At 44.3% G+C, this 22,325-nt stretch overlaps 2 protein-coding genes across 3 annotated transcripts in view; both read right to left on the bottom strand.

The window, feature by feature from the left end:
- Positions 1-10,667, bottom strand: part of sarnp (SAP domain containing ribonucleoprotein) — a 33,836-nt gene extending 23,169 nt beyond the window's left edge. For both annotated transcript variants that reach the window (XM_070869686.1, XM_070869687.1), the window contains exons 1-5: positions 10,565-10,667; positions 8,711-8,810; positions 5,975-6,021; positions 4,148-4,233; positions 3,617-3,668 (exon numbers count right to left, since the gene is read on the bottom strand). In XM_070869686.1, coding sequence (XP_070725787.1) covers positions 3,617-3,668; positions 4,148-4,233; positions 5,975-6,021; positions 8,711-8,810; positions 10,565-10,603 — 324 coding nt within the window. In that variant the 5' untranslated portion in view covers positions 10,604-10,667. The remainder of the gene's footprint in view (positions 1-3,616; positions 3,669-4,147; positions 4,234-5,974; positions 6,022-8,710; positions 8,811-10,564) is intronic.
- Positions 10,625-22,325, bottom strand: part of pan2 (poly(A) specific ribonuclease subunit PAN2) — a 121,148-nt gene continuing 109,447 nt past the window's right edge. Inside the window, exon 26 of the mRNA XM_070869676.1 lies at positions 10,625-10,740. Coding sequence (XP_070725777.1) covers positions 10,721-10,740 — 20 coding nt within the window. The 3' untranslated portion in view covers positions 10,625-10,720. The remainder of the gene's footprint in view (positions 10,741-22,325) is intronic.

Genomic DNA, 22,325 nt, shown 5'->3' with positions numbered 1-22,325 from the left:
TACAGCAAGTAATCAGGAAGACCTTTATTGTAAGGGGGAAGAGAGAGTATAAAAGCAGAGAAGTCCCGCTACAACTGTACAGGGTATTGGTGAGGCCACACCTAGAGTACTGCGTACAGTTTTGTCTCCGTATTTAAGGAAGGATATACTTGCATTGGAGGCTGTTCAGAGAAGGTTCATTAGGTTGATTCCGGAGATGAGGGGGTTGACTCATGAAGATAGGTTGAGCCTATACTCATTGGAGCTCGGAAGAATGAACAGTGATCTTGTTGAAACTTATAAGATAAATGAGGGGGCTCAACAAGGTGGGTGCAGAGAGGATATTTCCACTCATGGGGGAAACTAAAAGTAGGGGACATTGTCTTAGAATAAGGGGCCGCCCATTTAAAACTGAGATGAGGAATTTCTTCTGAGGGTTGTAAATCTGTGGAATTCACTGTCCCAGAGAGCTGTGGAGGCTGGGTCATTAAATATATTTATAAGACAGAGATAGACAGATTTTTGAGTGATAAGGGAATAAAGGGTTATAGGGAGCAGGCAGGGAAGTGGAGCAGAGTCCATGATCAGATCAGCCATGATCTTATTGAATGGCGGAGCAGGCTCGAGGGACCAAAGGGCTGACTCCTGCTCCTATTTCTTGTGTTCTTGTGAAAGAGCAGATGAATGGAATTAATTGGATAGCTCTACCAAAGAGCCAGCACGTGCACAACGGGCCCTTTCTGTGCTGCATCATTCTATGTACAGCCCATTCATTTGGAAAATGCACAGACTGAAGCTTCTGAAGCTACTTCCAGTTACACTCCCCTTTAAAATGGAACATCTGGGTGACAAGCAAAATAGTAATGTTATCCAATCGTTTCCATTGAGCATACACTGAAGAATGTTCAAAAAGTCAAACCAGCCCACAGCTTGTTTAAAGACACTTCCACAATGTGCAGTTAATGGTCACATTTTGGGATTTGAGACTATTTTTCTGAGAGTTACATTTAAATGTTTGCCTTTAAAATCAAAGTGTATACACACAAGTTTAAAAGAAAGATGACATGACAACAGGTAGTGACCATGCTTATGGGCAAAGTCTTGAAGTGGTTGCCCAAAATACACTAGCACATTTCAGTGATTGATAACCATCTCACACCCACTGTTGAGGTCCCTAGTCTTGGGTGCTCGGCAGGGAACACAGACATTTGCTGACAATCGCGTTCTTAAAGCTGTGAGAGCGCAAACTTTTGGTTAGGTTCAGAAGGCTAGATTGCAAGAGGGTAGTTAGATGTCGCTTCGCTCAAGTCAAGCAAAACCACACATTTACATGGGCAAGTGCAGCGTGCTCATTGTTTTGTATTATTAGAGCGGAGTTGTGCTGATTGAACTAATCAAGTCCAATCACAACTGTTGCTCGGAGTTCACTTGCTGGAAATAAAACAGTTTAACCATGCGTAGCTAGCCTTGTCACATCATGTATGAACTCAGTCTTTGAAAAGATTGGAGGCGCACACAGGTTAAAGACACAAATACCCGGTTCAGATCACGAGAGTCCTACTGTTAACACCCTTGGGTTATAATTAGATACTGGGCAGCACGGGCACAACCTTAAACCCAAGACTCTCCAGCCACTTACATGAGTGACTAGCACTACTGCACCCAAGAGAATATCGAAGGTTAACACCTATAACTTGTAACATCACCTCAGCACTCTATTTTCTTTAATGAGTAGCAAGTCTGAGGTAGGGCCCCGGAAGAGGTACGAGTGGAAACCTGACTGTCTCCACTATTTAAAACAGTGTCTTTTCACAAAAAAGTGAGATAACCATTATCTATTTGCATTATCAATTTAAAAGTTGCCGGTTATAGCGTCTTAAATGCTCCATTTATTTCAGGCAGAAACAACTGTGCAAGTGTAGTACACGACAAACTGATGAGTTTTTATATATTTATATTGGCTTCAGAAGCTGAATTAAGCACCAAAAAAAACTGAAGGACAAATCAGGCAATGTACTACGTCGGAAAATTTTTTGTAGCACTTTTATAATCTGCTGCGAGTGCTGAGTTTAGCACTTAAAATCTGCTGCCAGTGTCCGGAGTTTAGCGCTTAGAATCTGCGAGTGCTGAGTTAGCGCTTAGAATCTGCTGCGAGTGCTGAGTTTAGCGCTTAGAATCTGCTGCCAGTGCTCAGTTTAGCGCTTAGAATCTGCTGCGAGTGTCCGGAGTTTAGCGCTTAGAATCTGCTGCGAGTGTCCGGAGTTTCACGCTTAGAATCTGCAGCCAGTGTCCAGTTTAGCGCTTAGAATCTGCTGCGAGTGCTGAGTTTAGCGCTTAGAATCTGCTGCCAGTGTCCAGAGTTTCACGCTTAGAATCTGCAGCCAGTGTCCAGTTTAGCGCTTAGAATCTACAGCCAGTGTCCGGAGTTTAGCGCTTAGAATCTGCTGAGTGTCCAGAGTTTAGCGCTTAGAATCTGCAGCCAGTGTCCAGAGTTTAGCGCTTAGAATCTGCAGCCAGTGTCCAGAGTTTAGCGCTTAGAATCTGCAGCCAGTGTCCAGAGTTTAGCGCTTAGAATCTGCAGCCAGTGTCCAGAGTTTAGCGCTTAGAATCTGCAGCCAGTGTCCAGAGTTTAGCGCTTAGAATCTGCAGCCAGTGTCCAGAGTTTAGCGCTTAGAATCTGCAGCCAGTGTCCAGAGTTTAGCGCTTAGAATCTGCAGCCAGTGTCCAGAGTTTAGCGCTTAGAATCTACAGCCAGTGTCCAGAGTTTAGCGCTTAGAATCTGCAGCCAGTGTCCAGAGTTTAGCGCTTAGAATCTACAGCCAGTGTCCAGAGTTTAGCGCTTAGAATCTGCAGCCAGTGTCCAGAGTTTAGCGCTTAGAATCTGCTGAGTGTGCTGAGTTTAGCGCTTAGAATCTACAGCCAGTGTCTAGACCTTTCTATTCAAACTTCAAGGAATGAAGTGAATGAGCAAAGAATTCAATAGGATGGATTCTACATATACCCCATAATTGAATGGTGCTGGTGGGGCCGTGGGTACATTACAGGCGAGTGAAGGAAAGAAGCGGGGTCACGTCTGGTATCACGCATCAGCAATAAGCCCAGAGGCACTGGGCCACTAACACAACCCACATGGTGTGTTATACCAGCCATCGTGTACAATGGGCAAATCATGTGCACACAAACACGCTGGCAGCAGTGGGGACTGTACCAGCATCCTCGACCACCCCCAGATATCCAGAGGTGCATGACCTAATGAACAGAAAAGGGAAAGAAAAAGGGAGAAAAAAAAGGAGAGAAAAGGGGGGACAGGGGAACGCACATTATAGTGGAAGAGGGTTACTAGGATTAGTTATACCATGTTGGATCATGCATTGAATACTGTTTACTGAATGCCAAATACAGACTTGTGGGAAGTCCCGGACATCAAGCAAGTGAATGCCTAAAAGATCAAACTATTTACAAAACAGATGATATTGGGTGGTCTGTTAAGATTAGTATTTTAGTTTCAGTCAGGTGTCTACAAAAGACTGGGACATAACCTTCACACAGCCAGTTAAATTAGTTTATAAAAAAAGGACTACTGGTATAGTAAAATTGCAGGATCAGGCCTATTGTGCAAAATTCCATTGATACCCACCTCACTCTCCGTCATTGGTGCCAGTATTTTAACCAACTTCTTTGCCGCAGTTCTGAAAAAGAAATCATTTTAGAATTTGTGGAAAGAGCTGAACATCTAATGATCATCTTAAATAGTAACGCCCATCCGGTTTTTAAGAATATAGAGTTAGAAATTGCAAAAATACTCTTGCAGGATGCCCAGAAATGTTACTCATCAAGCTAAGACAGTAGCTCGAGAAGTAGAGCATTGACTCTTGTTCAGAAGATCCAGTTTGAAATCTACACTGGACTACCATTTGAACCCAAAGCTTCGACAGGCTGCTCGGGGTAATAGTGGAGCAATAGCTCACAGTAACAGAGTGCTTTTGTTCGAGAGCACGAGAACTAGCGATTCCACTAGCTGCCTTTAATCAACCAATAGCGAGTAATCTTGAGGCCAATGTGCACAGCTCAGTTCAACTTCGCCTCATGACTAAGATGGTTGCAAGAGAGAGACGAGATGGCAATTTACAGTGCAAAACCATTTAAACAGGAATTAATTCATATTTACTCTTCTGGTTCTTTGACAGCAACAGTTTGACCTTCAGCTTCTGCCTCAACCTTCTGTTGCTGCTGCTGCTGCTGCTGCTCCTCCTCCTGTGTATAAAATGAAAAATATGAATGCTCAAGAATGCAGTGTCTATACTTTGGACAGATGCTACAATTAAGATACCTCACCCTCAGGTATTTGCTGAAACAGGTTTGTGTTCAATTTTTTCTTTTTCATTTCAATGCAGCACAAGAAAACTTGCGATTTCCAACACCTTGGCTGAACACAGAGACATGATTTTCGATCACTCAACCAGAGCTCCCAGTACTTTGATGGCTTTCAATGGACAGTGGCAGCACTGAGGTCAACGCTTAGTAACATTCTGTTTCTGCGTCCCCACCTTTAACATGGGTAAACATCTCTATCAAATAATCATATAAACTCCTCTGTTCTAATGAAAACAGCCCCACTTTTTCCAAGTCTTTCTTCGCATCGGGTTTTCCCGGTACCAGGCAACACCCTTGTGAATCTTCCCCCTCCCCCGATTGTCACAACACCCTTTCTACAGTGCGGAGCCCAAAACTAGAGTACTCCAACTGTGGTTTTATATAGATGTACCACGTACACCGACTATAATGTTCTATACCTCTCACCATAAAATCCAGTATTGCGTCTGTTTTTTTTTTTAAATGGCCTTATCTACTTGAAGCGCTTTAATTAATATTGTGAACCTGATCCCCAAATCCCTCTGCTTTTTCCACCCCCAAAAATTCTAGAACCACAGCTCCCGAAACAATTTAATTGATCTCAACATATCCTGTATTACAAAACAAAAAAAAACATTTAAAAATGACAAATTATCGAAGTGCACAGCATGTTTTTTCAAAGTCTCGGGACACTTCTGTGTTGTACAACTGACTGCAGTGAGCAATTCAACCCAGCGGGTGGAGCTTAGTCAACTTATTCTCAAAAAGAAACCCATAATCAGCCATAAAAGTTTCCAGTATTCAGGTGAAACTTTGCAAATATTCAGTATTGCAGTATTAATTCTTCAACTAATCGCCATGCATTGATCAGAGCATACTGATGGTCAACACGAACAAAAAGTAACTAAAATATGACTGCTGAAACTGTACATTATTCAGAGGGGTAATTTCAAGGCAGTAATGTAACCTCAGGGTTCAGGTGAGGATTTGGACACTGCTGTATAATCTTTCCCAGGAACTGACCTAGATATTACACAAGAACTTGGAGCAGGAGTCAGCCATTCGGCCCCTCAAGCCTGCTCCACCTTTCAATATCATGCTGATCTTCAACCTCAACTCCTCTTTCTCACCCGATCCCCATAGAGTCCAAAAATCTATCTCAGACTGGAATATACCAACAACTGAGCAACCACAGACCTCTGGGGCAGGAAATTCCAAAGATTCATAACCCTCAGTGAAGAAATTCTCCTCACCTCAGTCCTGAATGGCCAACCCCTTATCCTGAGACCCCTAGTTCTAGACTCTCCAGCCAGGGAAACAGCCTCTCAGCATCTACCCTGTCAAGCCCCTTAAGAATTTAATACATTTCAATGATATCCTGATTAAAGAAAGTTACAAACTTTTGTATACAGGACAATGAAACAGACGGCAGTGTGTGAAACTCCAATGTGCCAGGGCCAGGACTGCAGATATAGCCAGTTACCCATCTCCACTGCCAGTGAAATGAGTGGCATTGGCAGAACCACAGAAGCAAGCTACTTCATGTTCACCCAGCCAAGGGTGACAAACAAAATTAAAATCTTTTGATGGCAGCGTCACAAAATTCTAGAAAGTAACGACATTATATTAAGATATTATCTACCTCTGTATCTTCAGCTAGAACATCCTCCTCATTCACTTCTTCCTCAGCTGCAAGAGAAATAATAGTGAATGGATACTGGACCCATAATAGTTTGAAATTGCAAACAAAGGAGCAAGAGTTGGATTTAACAGTGAGTTATCTATATATTCAGTCATTCTACTAGAGGCCATGCTTAGTAAAATACTACAACAGTGGCAAAGGTAGAGGGAAGTACAGTATAAATAAATATCTTTTTTTTAAAACAAGTGCATGTATATTTTGAGTTCACATTAAAAGTCCTCCCTGTACTAGTTACATTTCCTTTGAGTACAAGAGGTGATTACATTAGGCCAGTACATTGTAACCCTTTGAATAACAGGCATTGCATGCCTGTGTTCTGGAATAGAACATTGGATTGGTAGACCCAAGGGTTTAATCACGAACCATTTGCTGTGCCAGCTTACCTTGCCTTCAAGGCATTGACGCTGGTCACACTCCATTATCTCATCTAAGTGTCCATTATTCATGTGACCAGTTTTAGTGGACTATTCAACCAAAAGGGCCATCACAGCCAAGCCTATTCCGACCCAACACACACAGGCAGAGATCGATGAACAACACTCAGGAACAAGGTCAATTTTCCCTTCTAACCCGGAGGTGCTAAAGACAATTGCACCCAGAGGGTCCACACCCAAAATGTTCACTCCTCTCCACAGATGCTGCCTGACCTGAGCGCTTCCAGTATTTTCTGCTCTTGTTGCAATACCCGACTGTTTCTCTGGTGGAGGAGATCAGCTAACTGGAGATGAAACCTGGGTCTCTCCTGATCAGTATGGCTCAACTAGGTAAACTTGTAGGTAGGTAAACTTGTAGAGGCACCTTTTTTTTTGAATGAAGGACCACATTGCAAGTGACACATTTCAAAGTAAACCCACTGCACTGTTAGTGAACACAAAACATACTGTGCCATTATAGAACACCCTTAAATCTGTATGGACATTAAAATGGCCACGCTATATAGATTTAAAATGGAGTCTCACCATCAGGACCCGAGTTCAAGAGAATGAATTTGAAATCCCTTTGATTCCCCCTCCCATGATTTCAGTTGATTTTGAGTTCATTAGAAAGTGGCTTGAAAAAGTTAGCGCTCAAACAGTCCGAAGGAACCACACACAAAGCTGAAGTACCCCAAATTACTTGCTTTCTAAAGTAATCTCTAACTGTTTCTGTCAATCCAGCAACACCTGAATGATGATAAGTATCCACCCATCCCCCTGTCGGAATAATAAATCCTCAAAACCGGTACCCAAGAGACTCACACTTTAAACAGTAACATGCAAGAGAGCAGAGCTAATTCTAATCTTTTCTGGCTAGTTTTTCTTTATAAAAGTATTTGAATGTTTTAGCATTCGGCCCCAGATATTTTATGATTAAAAAGATTATTTCAATCACTAAATGACTGGTTAACGTAGCCTAGTCAAGCTCTCCACTGTCGGAACAAAAAAAAGTGCATAGGTCAGTCAAGATCTGAAAATAATGGGTTAATGCATTTCCAGTTTATCTTTCTACTGTTGTGGCCTGTTAAACATCTGGATATCACACTGAGGCAGTCAGCAAAACCGTCCGAATCGATGGAAAACACTTGGAATGGAGCATTAGAATTACCCCCTCCCCAAAACCAATCTTCAGATTTTATTTTAAAAAGCACACCGGGTTAAGTTAAAGGAGTATGCCTCACAGGCAGTGTTTTTAAAAGCCATAAATTGTGAATAATTAAATTCGAACAATAATCCAGAACATCAATATACACACACTAATGCAATCTACTGAAAAAATGCATAGTAGAAATCCACATGTAGCAGACTATGGGTCAAAGCAGAACGGTTTGAAAAATTAAAACCTCGCTCCCACCCTCACTCTTCTAAAGTGGTCACTTTCAACAGGGATGGGCTACAAGAACTGCAATCACACAGTACAAGGATACACACAAGATTGCAAGATAAATACAGACAAGGAAAGCCATTTGGCCCATTTTAGCTTATTCATCTAATACACCTAGTCCTGTTAAGCATCCCACTGTCTCTTCAATCAAGTGAACTTTTGCCTTCACTACCCTAACTGAAAGCCCATTCCTAATCTTGATCATTCTTCGTGTGAAGTCCTAAATTTGCTTTTCACTTGTCTGTGCATTTTGTTCTACCTCCATGGATTAACTTTATCTACACACAATAAAGCACCCATTATATTCATCATTGAACCTGACCCAAAAGAGCATTGTCGGAGACACAATTGCATACGTGTTCTCTATTTTTTTTAAATAAAGTGAACTTAGAGTAATCCTTCACTTTCATAAATCAAAATATACTAATGCTTTTAGAACCTAGAACAAGTTTAGAGAATACTAAATCACTGTAAAACCATTACAAGACAATATTCCAACAAAGATTAGTTACAGGTGGGAATCAAATGACATTATAACCAGGAAGCATAAGCAGTTTGATCAACTGGCCCCAACCAGATGACTACCTGTAATGACTCAACCACCCTTCATTCAGAGATCAGCCAATTTATGATATTGAAATTCAGTGCAATGTTTTGCAACACAGGATCTCAATGGGATATTTTGCAAGTGGAACACACTTTGGTGAAACGAAACAAGAATTTGCAATCCTTCATAAACTCCTAGATTAACTTTATTTTTTTTTTAAAAAAAAGGTCCATATAATGTGTGTGATTAAATAGCAATCATGATTTTACCATGTTCTTCCAGGTAAGCCTGCAGTCTCTGGATGAGATCCTGCTTGTTTCCTTTCGTATCCAATTCTCTTGAAGCACATTCTTGTCTCAGTTCAGTCAACTAAAGCAACATGAAAAAAGTAATTAAATAGTGAGAGACTAGACTAACCTCATCAGTACAGCTTTAAACATCAAATAGAGGTTTACAGCATCAGAGGCCACCATTCAGGTTCGTGCTGGCTCTTTGCTAGAGGGCAATCCCAAACTATTCCCACTGCCCCAACTTCTCCCTATAGCAATCCCAAACTAATCCCACTGTCCTGCTCTCTCCCCATAGCCCTGTATCAATCCCAAACTAATCCCACTGCCCCCCTCTCTCCTCATAGCCCCATCTCTTCCTCAACCACTCCCAGAGCTACATATTCCATGCTGCAACTCTAAAGAAATGTGTAACTAAAGAAATGTGTAACTTCTCTCCTCACTCTCAAAATGAGGATTTTAAATTGGTGACCCATCACCAACACCCAGCCACAGGAAATAGCCTTTTCCTACTCATCCCATTGGAGCTGTTCATAATTTTTAAAACCACTACTCAATCACTTCCTAAAACTTCTCTGCTACAGTCAAAATAGTGCCTAGTCCCTCAAGTTTCCCATCCCCAGCATCATCCTTATGAATCTACACTAACTCCATAGCTTCAATCTGACACCCAAAACTACACCCAGTATCATAGCTGTGGATTAACCAATGGTTTGTATATGTTGGCCTTCATAGCGAGAGGATTTGAGTATAGGAGCATGGAGCTCTTACTGCAGTTGTACAGGGCCTTGGTGAGGCCACACCTTGAGTATTGTGTTCAGTTTTGGTCTCCTAATCTGAGGAAGGACATTGAGGGAGTGCAGCAAAGGTTCACCAGACTGATTCCTGGGATGGCTGGACTGACATATGAAGAAAGACTGGATTGACTAGGCTTATATTCACTGGAATTTAGACGGATGAGAGGGGATATCATAGAAACATATAAAATTCTGACCAGGATTGGAAAGGTTAGAGGCGGGAAGAATGTTCCCGATGTTGGGGAAGTCCAGAACCAGGGGATACAGTCTTAGGATAAGGGGTAGGCCATTTAGGACTGATGAGGAGAAACTTTTTCACTCAGAGTTGTTAACCTGTGGAATTCCCTGCCGCAGAGAGTTGTTGAGGCCAGTTCATTGGATATATTCAAGAGGGAGTTAGATGTGGCCCTTACGGCTAAAGGGATCGAGGGGTATGGAGAGAAAGCAGGAAAGGGGTACTGAGGTGAATGATCAGCCATGATCTTATTGAATGGTGGTGCAGGCTCGAAGGGCCTACTCCTGCATCTATTTTCTATGTTACTTCTTGCCTCCTGTACAATTCCCCTATTTATAAAGCCTAATGTGCTTTATATACCTGCACTCACAGGGAATGAGATCCCGTGTAAATGAGCTGTAGTACACAGCACAAGCTGAGACTAAACATGGCCCAGACAGACCTGGGCTCTTCCTGCCCCGGGTGGCGCACTGAGCCATGGTGGGGGCCATGTGTTTCTGCTCAATGCGGCACGCGGGACATTCCCCGTACACTTAACGTGGCGGAACTGATCGGGGAACTTTGAAACAGCAGAGAAAAGTAACCCCGCCCTCAGAGACGGAGAAAAAACCCGCCGCCAATGTCCCCACAGGTCTCGGCAGCGGAATCCCGAGGGGATTAGAACGGGCAGGCTGACGCACGGCGGCTGCCCGCTCAGTCGATGTGAAGCGCGGGATACAGTCACCAGGTCTTCGCCCCGACCACAGACACCGCTCGGCCTGTCCCTGCCCCTGCCCCACGGCCCCGGCCCTCAGCTCCCTTTACCTTTAATTTGCTAATGTCTACCGCCGTCCTGTCCGCCATCTTGCCTGACTCTTCTCCTCCCACCGCCGCTCGCCGCCTGTCCAATGGCGAGCCGCTTTAATCACCGCCCAACAAGCCGCCGCGCGATTGGCTCATCAGAGGCAGCGGGCAGCTGAATCAATAGTTGCTATAGAGACCTGAGGAAAAGAGAGAGAAAATAGAGTAAAACCTGTAACAATATTTCCCAACATTTGAGCACAAATAACGGTGGAAATGAAATGTTAAAATCATCCATAGTTCTGGTGATATGGCAGCAGCTCTTTTGGCTGCAGAAACATTTAAAGATGTATTGTCATTTCACCATTAAACAATGGTCATTCCACTTTTTATCATTCGCTTTGTTTATGGGCACACATGTGATGATATAAGTCATGTGGAAACTTACCTCACTTACATGTCATCATCCTCCATCATAGGCAGTCCCTCAGAATCGAGGAAGACTTGCTTCCACTCTAACCACGAGTCCTTAGGTGGCTGAACAGTCCAATACGAGAACCACAGTCCCTTTCACAGGTGGGACAGACAGACGTTGAGGGAAGGGGAGGGTGGGACTGGTTTGCCGCACGCTCCTTCCGCTGCCTGCGCTTGGTTTCTGCATGCTCTCGGCGATGAGACTCGATGTGCTCAGTGCCCTCCCGGACCTTGCTGGGCTACAGTGCAACAGGCACAGCAGCATTCCAGCACCTGCCCAAGTGCCCATTCTCCATTGGGGTGACCACCAGATAAACTGGCTTCCCTGATAGTCACCTGGTCATTTTCAAGGATGAACGCCAGACAGGATGGCTGGAGTTTTCTGCTTCTGCACTCGCCAGCCCATAATTTTTTTGTCCATTCATTTTAATGACCAGAAAATTGCAAGCAGGCAAGCACAGAAGTGGGAAAACCCTGGCAAATAAGTTTATGTCTGTCGTGTTTTTAAAAAGGTTGTGCGTGTGCAGACCTATCACATGTTTACACATGCAAGTGGACCAGTTTTGCATCGAAGCATTGACCACACTCGATCAGCTCCGTTGGGTGGGCCACATCGTCCGCATGCCCGACATGAGACTCCAAAAGCAAGTGTTCTATGCGGAGCTTCGACACGGCAAGCGAGCCCCAGGTGGGCAGAGAAAATGCTTCAAGGATACCCTCAAAGCTTCCGTGACAAAGTACAACATCCCTGGCCCAAGACCGCCCAAAGTGGAGGAAGAGCATCCGGGAGGGCGCTGAGCACCTTGAGTCTTGTCGCCGAGAGCATGCAGAAACCAAGCGCAGGCAGCGGAAGGAGCGTGCGTCAACCCAGACTCCCCACCCAACCTTTCCTTCAACCACTGTCTGTCCCACCTGTGACAGGGACTGTAATTCCCGTATTGGACTGTTCAGTCACCTGAGAACTCACTTTTAGAGTGGAAGCAAGTCTTCCTCGACTCTGAGGGACTGCCTATGATGATGATGATGATGACTCTGGAGGGTATCACAGCTCAGCTCAATCCAGTCCTTACTTACTGTCCACACACATACTCTCCACCACAGTCCGCTGGAGAGTGATCAGGAGCGGAAACTCTGGCTGATACTTTGCTTCATAGCTCATGGCTGGTGAGGCCAGTTGTAATGTCCCTACCACCACCCTAGTTGAGATCAGCCAACCCACTGCAGACTGGGGTCAACCCTGGGACCATCTGGTCTTAATGGCTCAGTACCTTACCAGGCAATGCATTTACTCACAAAGTCACTGGGGAACTACTGTGTCTAATGCATAAACTGTTGTGGCAGCTGAGTTAGCTGATCTTAGCCAATATCCCCGGATGAGGGAGGGGAAAAATCAGCCAGGGTTCTGGCTCCCAACGTTATCCATCAGCAGTTATAATTTCATCCCAGGATATAGGTAACATGATCTGAACCCTTCAATGCAATTACTACCCAATGTCAGTCTTGGTTCAGTGGGCAGCACTCTCACCTCTGAGTCAGAAGGTTGTGAGTTCAAGCCTCACTCCAGAGACTGGAGAGCATGATCTAGGTTGGCACTACTGAGGGAGCGCTGCACAGTCAGAGGTGGTGTCTTTTGAAGCCCCGTCTGCTCCTTCAGATGGGCATAAACGATCCCATGGCACTATATGAAGAGCAGGAAAGTTATCCTGGTGAAACATTTATCCCTCAACCAACACCTGCTTGCTCTTTGTGGTGTGCAATTTGGCAGCTGTGTTACCTACATTATTACAGTGACAACACTTCATTGGCTGTGAAGAGTTTTGGGACACCCTGAGGTCATGAAAGGCGCTGTAGAAATGAAAGCCTTTACTTATTTTTCTTTTACCTTTTTATCAGATATTTTTTATTTCTTTCTCTGTGGTATACATATTGAGTTAAAAATACCTGGAATGGCAATCATGTTACCCTAACGCCACCATGAGCTGGCAGACTGCAGCACGATCCCCTGTATTCCGAAGGAAAATCCGATTTAGTTATTTACATCCCTCCCCCCCACCCTTCCCCCATTTTACTCCTCATCCCTCCTTAAGGCACAGACCCATGCTAGGGTTCCTTGGCTGTCAGGCGCTCGCAGCTACCTTGCACAAGTGACCATTCTTCACTTGTGAGCGCAGACAGAGTGGTTCAGCAGGCTACACGACAGTGGCCGAGCTCGATCCTGTCCTCGCTCGATGTGAGCACATTCCAACAGGGGTCACTGGAGAGTGTTCTGACCATTGCCTGATTCCCATGTCCCACTGCTCCATGTGGGACCACCACGTTGGCCCTTCAACATTGCACCACTTCATTTAAAATTTATTAGCATTATTAGAATGGCAAAAATATTTGATAATTTTGCAGGAGATTATTATTGCATTATTTAGTTTCCTTGGACTGACGTGTCCCAAGAGCTTTGGGAGAGGGTTAAGGGTTAATGATGTAAGATAGTAGCTAAAAAGTCTATTAACTAATCCTAAGAGTGCTCTTTGTGCCAGGAGCACCCAGAAAACCGAGTGAGTGACCCTCATTAACCTTTTCTGAAAGGTTCACTTCACAAATAACACAGTCCAATCCCTTTAGTAGCTATTGATTCTTACCAGAAAGCTACACATTTTCAGATTGAAGATACAGGTATTGTGAGTTTTTGAAACAGTGTTCTTTTTGTAAATGTAAGCCCCCACAGGACAGAAGTGCCTATAAGTTAGAATCTAATATCACTTGGAGCTAAAGTGAATGATGTCTGGGAGGGTGCTACGTGGATGCCAGGAGCCAAAGGGGGTCGAGGAACATTATAATTGGCAAGAGCAAAACCTGTGTAATCTGAACTCCCCGACAACAAGCTGTGATCAAGAATGTACTGCATCAGGCTCACCGTGGCTCAGTTGGTAAATGCGTCGCACAGTACAGTACTGAGCCATACAGACCAGGATGGTCCCAGGTTTAATCTGCAGTCAGTGCTGATTTAGCATTGATTTAGCAACGATGTCTCCGCAAGATCCTGCAAATCCCCTGGGAGGACAGACACACCAACGTCAGTGTCCTCGACCAGGCCAACATCACCAGCATCGAAGCACTGACCACACTCGACCAGCTCCGTTGGGCGGGCCACATGCCCGACACAAGACTCCCAAAACAAACGCTCTACTCAGAACTCCTACACGGCAAGCGAGCCCCAGGTGGGCAGAGGAAACGTTTCAAGGACACCCTCAAAGCCTCCCTGATAAAATGCAACATCCCCACTGACACCTGGGAGTCCCTGGCCAAAGACCGCCCTAAGTGGAGGAAGTGCATCGCCGAGAGCATGCAGAAACCAAGCGCAGGCAGCAGAAGGAGCGTGCGGCAAACCTGTCCCACCCACCCCTTCCCTCAACGACTATCTGCCCCACCTGTGACAGAGTCTGTGGTTCCCGTATTGGACTGTGCAGTCACCTAAGGACTCATTGTTAGAGTAGAAACAAGTCTTCCTCGATTCCGAGGGACTGCCTATGATGACTATCCCCCATGGTTGAATGATCTGTCAACACTCATTGTCTAGGCTCACATGTGAAAAAGAGCCACCTGACAAGTACCAGGCTCCCCTTTAGAACCATTGTTTTCATCTACGGACCTGGGGTGGATGATGACAGCCTTCTCGCGGCTCACCCTGTTACGTGATCTTAGCTCTTAGATCACAACTAATGTCGTCTCACAGGATACCAAACTTGTCTTTAAATCGACCTCCCGGTGACAGTAGCAAACCAAGCAAATTGAAAAATCTACAGGCCCTGGGGACGCCTGAAAAATGGTCCAACCCAATGTCAGGTAAGACGTCTTTCAGGCATCCTTTGGACATTGGTCTCTGTAAATTTTTTCCCCATTGCACCCATTTTAGACCCGAGGTCGAATTTCTGCCCAGTCTGCATTGCTCAGTAACACCAGTGCAATACAGTCAGCCACTAAATCCTTGGAGGAGCTTCATCCTTATGAAACTTTACATTAAACTGGCTGTAATGTCTGTAGCGCCACACTGTGGATGCCTGTGTTACTGCAGCTAGTGCTGTTTAATAAAGAGCAGGTCACCTGACCAGCAGGGGCGGTTTCCGGAACCTGCAGCCATCTTGATGTGTGTTCTCTGAAAATATGACATTTGGCGAAGAGAATGGGATCTAATCGGATAATACAAAGCTGAATTTTTTGTTGGTGAAGGATTCAGCCAGCCAATAGAGAGACTTTGAGAGCTTCTCTGTTTTTGGAAACAGCTACAAATCCGAGGTAAATTACGAGCACACTTGGTTAAACTGCCAGAGTCAAAATTGCTGCCCCTATGGGAGTTATAGGGCATGTGGGGGCATTTCAACACGACCGTGAAAGTTTCAGAGCGTATGTGGATCAGCTAGAAATGTTTTTCACTGCAAATAATGTAATCGAAATTCCCGGTAATGAAGACAATAACCGGGCAGTGTTGGAACGAAAAAGAGCTATATTCTTAACTGAGGTTGGGTCCGAGTTGTATGAAATGCTGATAAATTTGCTTGTGCCTGACAAGCCAAAGGATACAACGCTGGAACAGATTCTAACGAAGTTATAACAACATTACAGCCCCGATCCGTTAGAAATTGCTGAAAGTTATCGTTTCGGAATACGAAATCAGAAGGCCGAAGAAAATATCAGAGTACATTGTAGCATTAAAAAAGCTATCTATTCACTGTAATTTCAGAGACTTTCAGAACCGAGCATTGCGAGACTGCTTTGTTTGTGGGATGAAAAATGATGCGATCAGAAGAAAGTTATTGACGATGTCTAACTTGACTTTTGATTTATCTTGTCAGACAGCTAGGTCGATGAGCATGGCCGACCAATATTCCCAAGAATTTCATACTAATTTCAGTCATCAGACAACTGAGGTGAATCACCTGCAGGTTCAAAGTAAAAGGTGGTGGGGCCCCAAAGTCTCAGAAACTGGAAATGGGAACAGAGCATTGACGTCCTGCTATTGGTGCCTGGGACAACACATTGCTCAAAGTTGTCCATATGTGAAGGCAGAGTGTTTCTTCTTCTGCAGGCAAACTGGGTATCTTGCAAAGGCATGCCAACTGAAGGGTAAACCAGCTTTCAAAGCTATGAGTAGAAATCCCCAGAGACCACATAGCATGGAAGAAGAACAACAGGACGAGGAGATGTTAGAGTTAAATGTCATCAGGAGCACGAGGTTAATGGGCGGCAATTCGAAAAGTATCATAATCCACATAGATGTTGCAGGATTCAAGATACCCATGGAAATCGACACTGGTGCATCCGTGGGTGTAGTACCGGAGTCGCTATACCTCGACAAATTGCAGGATTTCATATGGGAGAAAGCCAAGATAGAGCTTCGAGGCTACTCTGGAGAGAACATTCCGGTGGTAGGTCGTATCACCGTACCGGTGAAATACAAGGATCAAGTTCAGAGCTTGCCTCTAATAGTAGTGGCAGGAGACAAGCCTGCCTTACTACGAAGAAATTGGTTGGGATCACTAAAGCTGGATTGGAGTGAGATTTTTCGTGTTGAAACGAGATTTGCGTCAAAGGATGATGTCATCAAGAATTATCCAAAGGTGTTCTGCGAAACGGGCAGTCCGATCCAAGGCTTCAAGGCGAGTGTCAGGGTACAGAAGGACGCTAGACCAGTTTACTACAAGCCACGTTCCATATCATATGCACTCAAGGAGAAAGTTGAGCAAGAACTCAAAAGACTAGAGACTGAGAATATTATTTCTAAGATAGATCGATGTAATTGGGCTACACCCATTGTTGTTGTATCTAAGTCTGATGGTAAGGTAAGATTGTCTGGTGATTATAAACCAGGTTCTAGAGGGTAATGGCCCCAATACATTGCTAAATATAGAAGATTTGTTCACAACACTGGCGGGGGGGTCAGATTTTCTCAAAGTTGGATCTTACGAATGCCTACTTTGATCATTTTTGGGTCTTTTGAACGATTATGGGAAGTTCCTACCAAATTTGTCTACAGTGTTACATCCACTGAATGAACTATTGAAAAAACAGGTCCATTGGAAGTATTCAGAAGAATGCGATACAGCATTCAAGGAGTGTAAAACCAACTTGGTAGAGAGCACCATGTTAGTTTACTATGACGTATCTCAGGAGATCAAGCTAGCATGTGATGCCTCTCCGTATGGAGTTGGGGCAGTAATCTCTCATGTAATACGTAGTGGGGAGGAGAGACCAATTGCTTTTGCTTCACGTACTCTTAGTGCCAGTGAGCGTAATTATGAGCAAATCAAAAGGGAAGCTTTGGCATTAATTTTTGGGGTCAAGAATTCCACAAATAGAAACATAGAAACATAGAAAATAGGTGCAGGAGTGGGCCATTCATGTCTGCACCATCATTCAATATGATCATGGTTGATCATGCAACTTCAGTACCCCATTCCTGCTTTCTCTCCATACCCCTTGATCCCTTTAGCCGTAAGGGCCACATCTAACTCCCTTTTGAATAGATCTAACGAACTGGCCTCAACAACTTTCTGTGGTAGAGAATTCCACAGGTTCACAATTCTCTGGGTGAAGAAGTTTCTCCTCATCTCGGTCCTAAATGGCTTACCCCTTATCCTTAGACTGTGACCCCTGGTTCTGGACTTCCCCAGCATTGGGAACATTCTTCCTGCATCTAACCTGTCCAATCCCGTCAGAATTTTATATGTTTCTATGAGATCCCCTCTCATTCTTCTAAATTCCAGTGAATATAAGCCTAGTCAATCCAGTCTTTCTTCATATGTCATTCCTGTCATCCCGGGAATCAGTCTGGTGAACCTTCGCTGCACTCCCTCAATAGCAAGAATGTCCTTCCTCAGATTAGGAGACCAAAACTGAACACAATATTCAAGATGTGGCCTCACCAAGGCCCTATACAACTGCAGTAAGACCTCCCTGCTCCTATACTCAAATCCTCTCGCTATGAAGGCCAACATGCCTTTTGCCTTCTTCACCGCCTGCTGTATCTGCATGCCAACTTTCAATGACTGATGTACCATGACACCCAGATCTCGTTTCACCTCCCCTTTTCCTAATCTGTCACCATTCAGATAATATTCTGCCTTCCTGTTTTTGCCACCAAAGTGAATAACCTCACATTTATCTACATTGTACTGCATCTGCCATGCATTTGCCCACTAACCTAACCTGTCCAATTCACCCTGTAGCCTCTTAGCATCCTCCTCACAGCTCACACTGCCTTAGTGTCATCTGCAAACTTGGAGATATTACATTCAATTCCTTTGTCTAAATCATTAATTTATATTGTAAATAGCTGGGGTCCCAGCACTGAACCTTGCGGTACCCCACTAGTCACTGCCCGCCATTTGAAAAGGACCCGTTTATTCCTACTCTTTGCTTCCTGTCTGCCAACCAGTTCTCTATCCACGTCAATACATTACCTCCAATACCATGTGCTTTAATTTTGCACATTAATCTCTTGTGTGGGACCTTGTCAAAAGCCTTTTGAAAGTCCAAATACACCACATCCACTGGTTCTCCCTTGTCCACTCTACTAGTTACATCATCAAAAAATTCTAGAAGATTTGTCAAGCATGATTTCCCTTTCATAAATCCATGCTGACTTGGACCGATCCTGTCACTGTTTTCCAAATGCGCTGCTATTTCATCTTTAATAATTGATTCCAACGTTTTCCCCACGACTGATATCAGGCTAACTGGTCTATAATCACCATTTACTCTCTCCCTCCTTTTTTAAAAATGGTGTTACATTAGCTACCCTCCAGTCCATAGGAACTGATCCAGAGTCGATAGACTGCTGGAAAATGATCACCAATGCATCCACTATTTCTAGGGCCATTTTCTTAAGTACTCTCGATAGAGAAGAGGTGTTCTATTTTTCTATTTTTCATACATCGATGAACTGCCAGTCACAGCTGAAAAGATTGGGAGGCCAACCAAACGTGACCCAGTTATGTCAAAGGTGTATGAGTATATTGCAAACGGATGGCCAAACCAGGTAACAGACAAAGATATTCATCCATTCTTCATTCGTAGGAATGAATTATCAGTCGATAAAGATTGATTCATGTGGGGTGCAAGAGTGGTTATACCAAATAAATTTAGGTCCAAATTATTAGGAGACCTCCATGACCAGCACCTGGGAATGTGCTTGACTAAGAGATTTGCACGCAGTTACTTATGGTGGCCAGGTCTTGATAAAGATATAGAGTACATCGTCAGTCAGTCTACGACATGTCAATCAGTAAGCAAGCAACCACCATCAGTACCATTACAGCCATGGAAATGGCCTCCCAGGGTGTGGCAAAGGCTACATATTGATTTTGCTGAGTTAGAAGGACAACAATTGTTCATTGTGATTGATAGTCATTCGAAGTGGGTCGAGGTGTTTCCAATGTGGAAAATAACAAGTAAAACATTGGACATTTTGCAAAGATTATTTTCTTCATTTGGCCTCTCAGAAGAAATTGTTTCGGATAATGGACCACAATTTCATTCAGAAGAATTTGCACAGTTCACGAGCAAAAATGGCGTGAAACATACCCAGGTTCCACCGTACCACACTGCTTCGAATGGTGCAGCAGAGCGCACACTACAAATTGTAAAACGTGCCCTCATAAAACAAAGGTTGGATCCAAAACCTAAGAAACGACAGTTGTCACTGGACCACAAATTGGCTAATTTTCGAATAACGTATCATAATACTCCTCACACAGCTACTGGTAGAACACCAGCAGTGTTGTTTCTCAAACGACAGCCACAAACCAGATTCTCATTGTTAAAACAAAATTTGGCACAGTCCGTAGCAGAGACACAATTAAGACAGAAAGAGAATCATGATAGAGGTAGAGTAAAAGAGAGAGAAGTGTGAAATTAAACCAGAAGGTGAGAGTGAAGAACCATCACCATAAATGGTTAAAGTGGTTACTAGGAAGAGTGGTGAAGATATTTGGTCAAGATGCTTGATAATGGACAGGTTAGGTTTGTTCACATTGAGCATATTTTACCTACAGACCTGGAAGGAGTTGAAGGTGGGAATGATTCAATTATTTCTGACTCATCAAATAGTTTTGATACACCAGTAGCAAATCCTACATCCAATGTACTGGAAACAAATCCAAGAGAAAGTCAGAATTTACGTCTGAGTCCGAGTCAGGAAAACAAACAGTCTGAAGTTAGAGAGAGTTCAAATGGAAATCAAGGGCATTCCGTGGAGGAAAACGTTCCTCAGGATGAGCCTCGAATGAGTTTAAATTCGACACCATGTTTGGAAGGTTCTGTTCGAAAGCGAAGGTATCCTGTTCGAAACAGAAAACAAGTGGTAAAGTTAAATTTGTAAATGTGGCAAAATAAGTCCATATCCTTTATGTATAACCATGCAAGTTATGCATGATAATTGTTTGTTTTAATAACTCTTCATTCAGGAGGGAGAAGTGTAATGTCTGTAGCTCCACACTGTGGACACCTGTGTTACTGCAGCTAGTGCTGTTTAATAAAGAGCAGGTCACCTGACCACCAGGTCAGAAGATTCCGGAACCTGCAGCCATCTTACAGGTTGTGTGATGTGTGTTCTCTGAAGATATGACACTGGCAAATCAGATCAGAGGCTACTGCAACTGGCATGTGAACAGCTAAACAATGTAGAAATGACAAGTCGAAAAGTTGGGTTACACGTTCAGCTTTGCTGCAAGCATCACTCGAGGAATAGCTTGTCCTGGCAGAAGTCTGTAATTCAGCACAAAGCAATGCTGAATTTCAAGAGACGCTGATGTGATTAGTACTATTTGCTTGTGTGGAAGGTAACACTGACCCGGATTGATTAGGCTGAATGCCCTGCTTCCGTGTTGCAACTTTTATGTAGTTAGTTAACTTCAACCAGAAGATGAATGTTTTAACATCATCAGTGAACCTGGCAACAAGCCTTGTGAAATGTTGGTATGCATCTCCGCCTGCTGGAGGAATGAGTGTTGCAGGAGCATGTTGCAAACGTGTTTGAATGCAATACACTTACTTTCCCATCAACCTCTCTGCCTCTTCTTTGCTCCATGTTTCAAAATGGCCCACGTAGCAACATACGGGACTCCCAGTGACAGGTTAATGGCCACAGTTCAGCATTCTCACACGGTGACTTCCTGATTTCAGACTTCATTATGGGGAGATGGCAAACAATGCTCTTGTTTTTGAAACAGGAAAAATCCCGCGTTCAATCTCTGAGTTAGCTGATCTCAGCTGTGGCAATAGTCGGGGTGCTATAATTAGCCTTGGTATGTTTCCATGTTTTTTTTTTACATAGGGGCCTTGACAATGAGACAATCCTTTAAGGGTGAAACTCGCACCAAGTCTCGTTCACCCATCACCCGTGTTCGCTGGCCTACGTAGACGGTGGGTGGAGAAAGCACAGGAGATTCAGCAGCTGGCCGACAGCCATGATGTGCGAGCATTCTTCACCGCAGTCAAGGCCACCTATGGCCCAAGCACCCACCCCACTGCTGGCCAATAACTGGGTAACACTCATCATGGACACTGAGGCAATCAAGACCCACTGGAAGGAGCACTTCGAAGATCTCCTGAACCGAGACTCTGCCTTTGACTCGAGTGTCCTCGACTCCATCTCGCAGCATGCTACCCGCCCCCATCTCAGCACGAGGTAGAAAAGGCCATCCGCCAGCTCAAGAACAAGGCAACGAGAGCGGATGGAATCCCCACTGAGGCACTAAAGTATGGCGGAGAGGCACGAATGCATGATCTCATCTCTCTTATGTGGAAGGAGGAGAGCATGCCGGAAGATCTCAGAGATGCAGTAATCGTGACCATCTTTAAAAAAAGGGACAAGTCCGATTGCGGCATCTACAGGGGAATCTCCCTGTTATCAGCCACTGGGAAAGTCATCGCTAGAATCCTCCTCAACCATCTTCTCCCTGTGGCTGAGGAGCTCCTCCTGGGGTCACAGTGCGGATTCCATCCACTACGGGATACAACGGACATGATTTTTACGGCACGACAACTGCAAGAGAAATGCAGGGAACAGCACCAACCCTTGTACATGGCCTTCTTTGACCTCACAAAGGCCTTCAACACTGTCAACCGCGAGGGCCTATGGAGCATCCTCCTCTGTTTCGGCTGCCCCCAAAAGTTTGTCACCATCCTCCGCCTACTCCACGCCGACATGCAAGCCGTGATCCTGACCAACGGATCCATCACAGACCCAATCCACGTCCGGACCGGGGTCAAGCAAGGCCAACCCTCTTCTCGATCTTCCTCGCTGCAATGCTCCACCTCA

The sequence above is a fragment of the Pristiophorus japonicus genome, chromosome X (genome assembly GCF_044704955.1).
Source record: "Pristiophorus japonicus isolate sPriJap1 chromosome X, sPriJap1.hap1, whole genome shotgun sequence".
In the NCBI taxonomy this organism is placed as follows: Eukaryota; Metazoa; Chordata; class Chondrichthyes; family Pristiophoridae; genus Pristiophorus; species Pristiophorus japonicus.
Note: the sequence above shows the minus strand (reverse complement) of the source record. Positions and strands in the feature narration are given on the sequence as shown.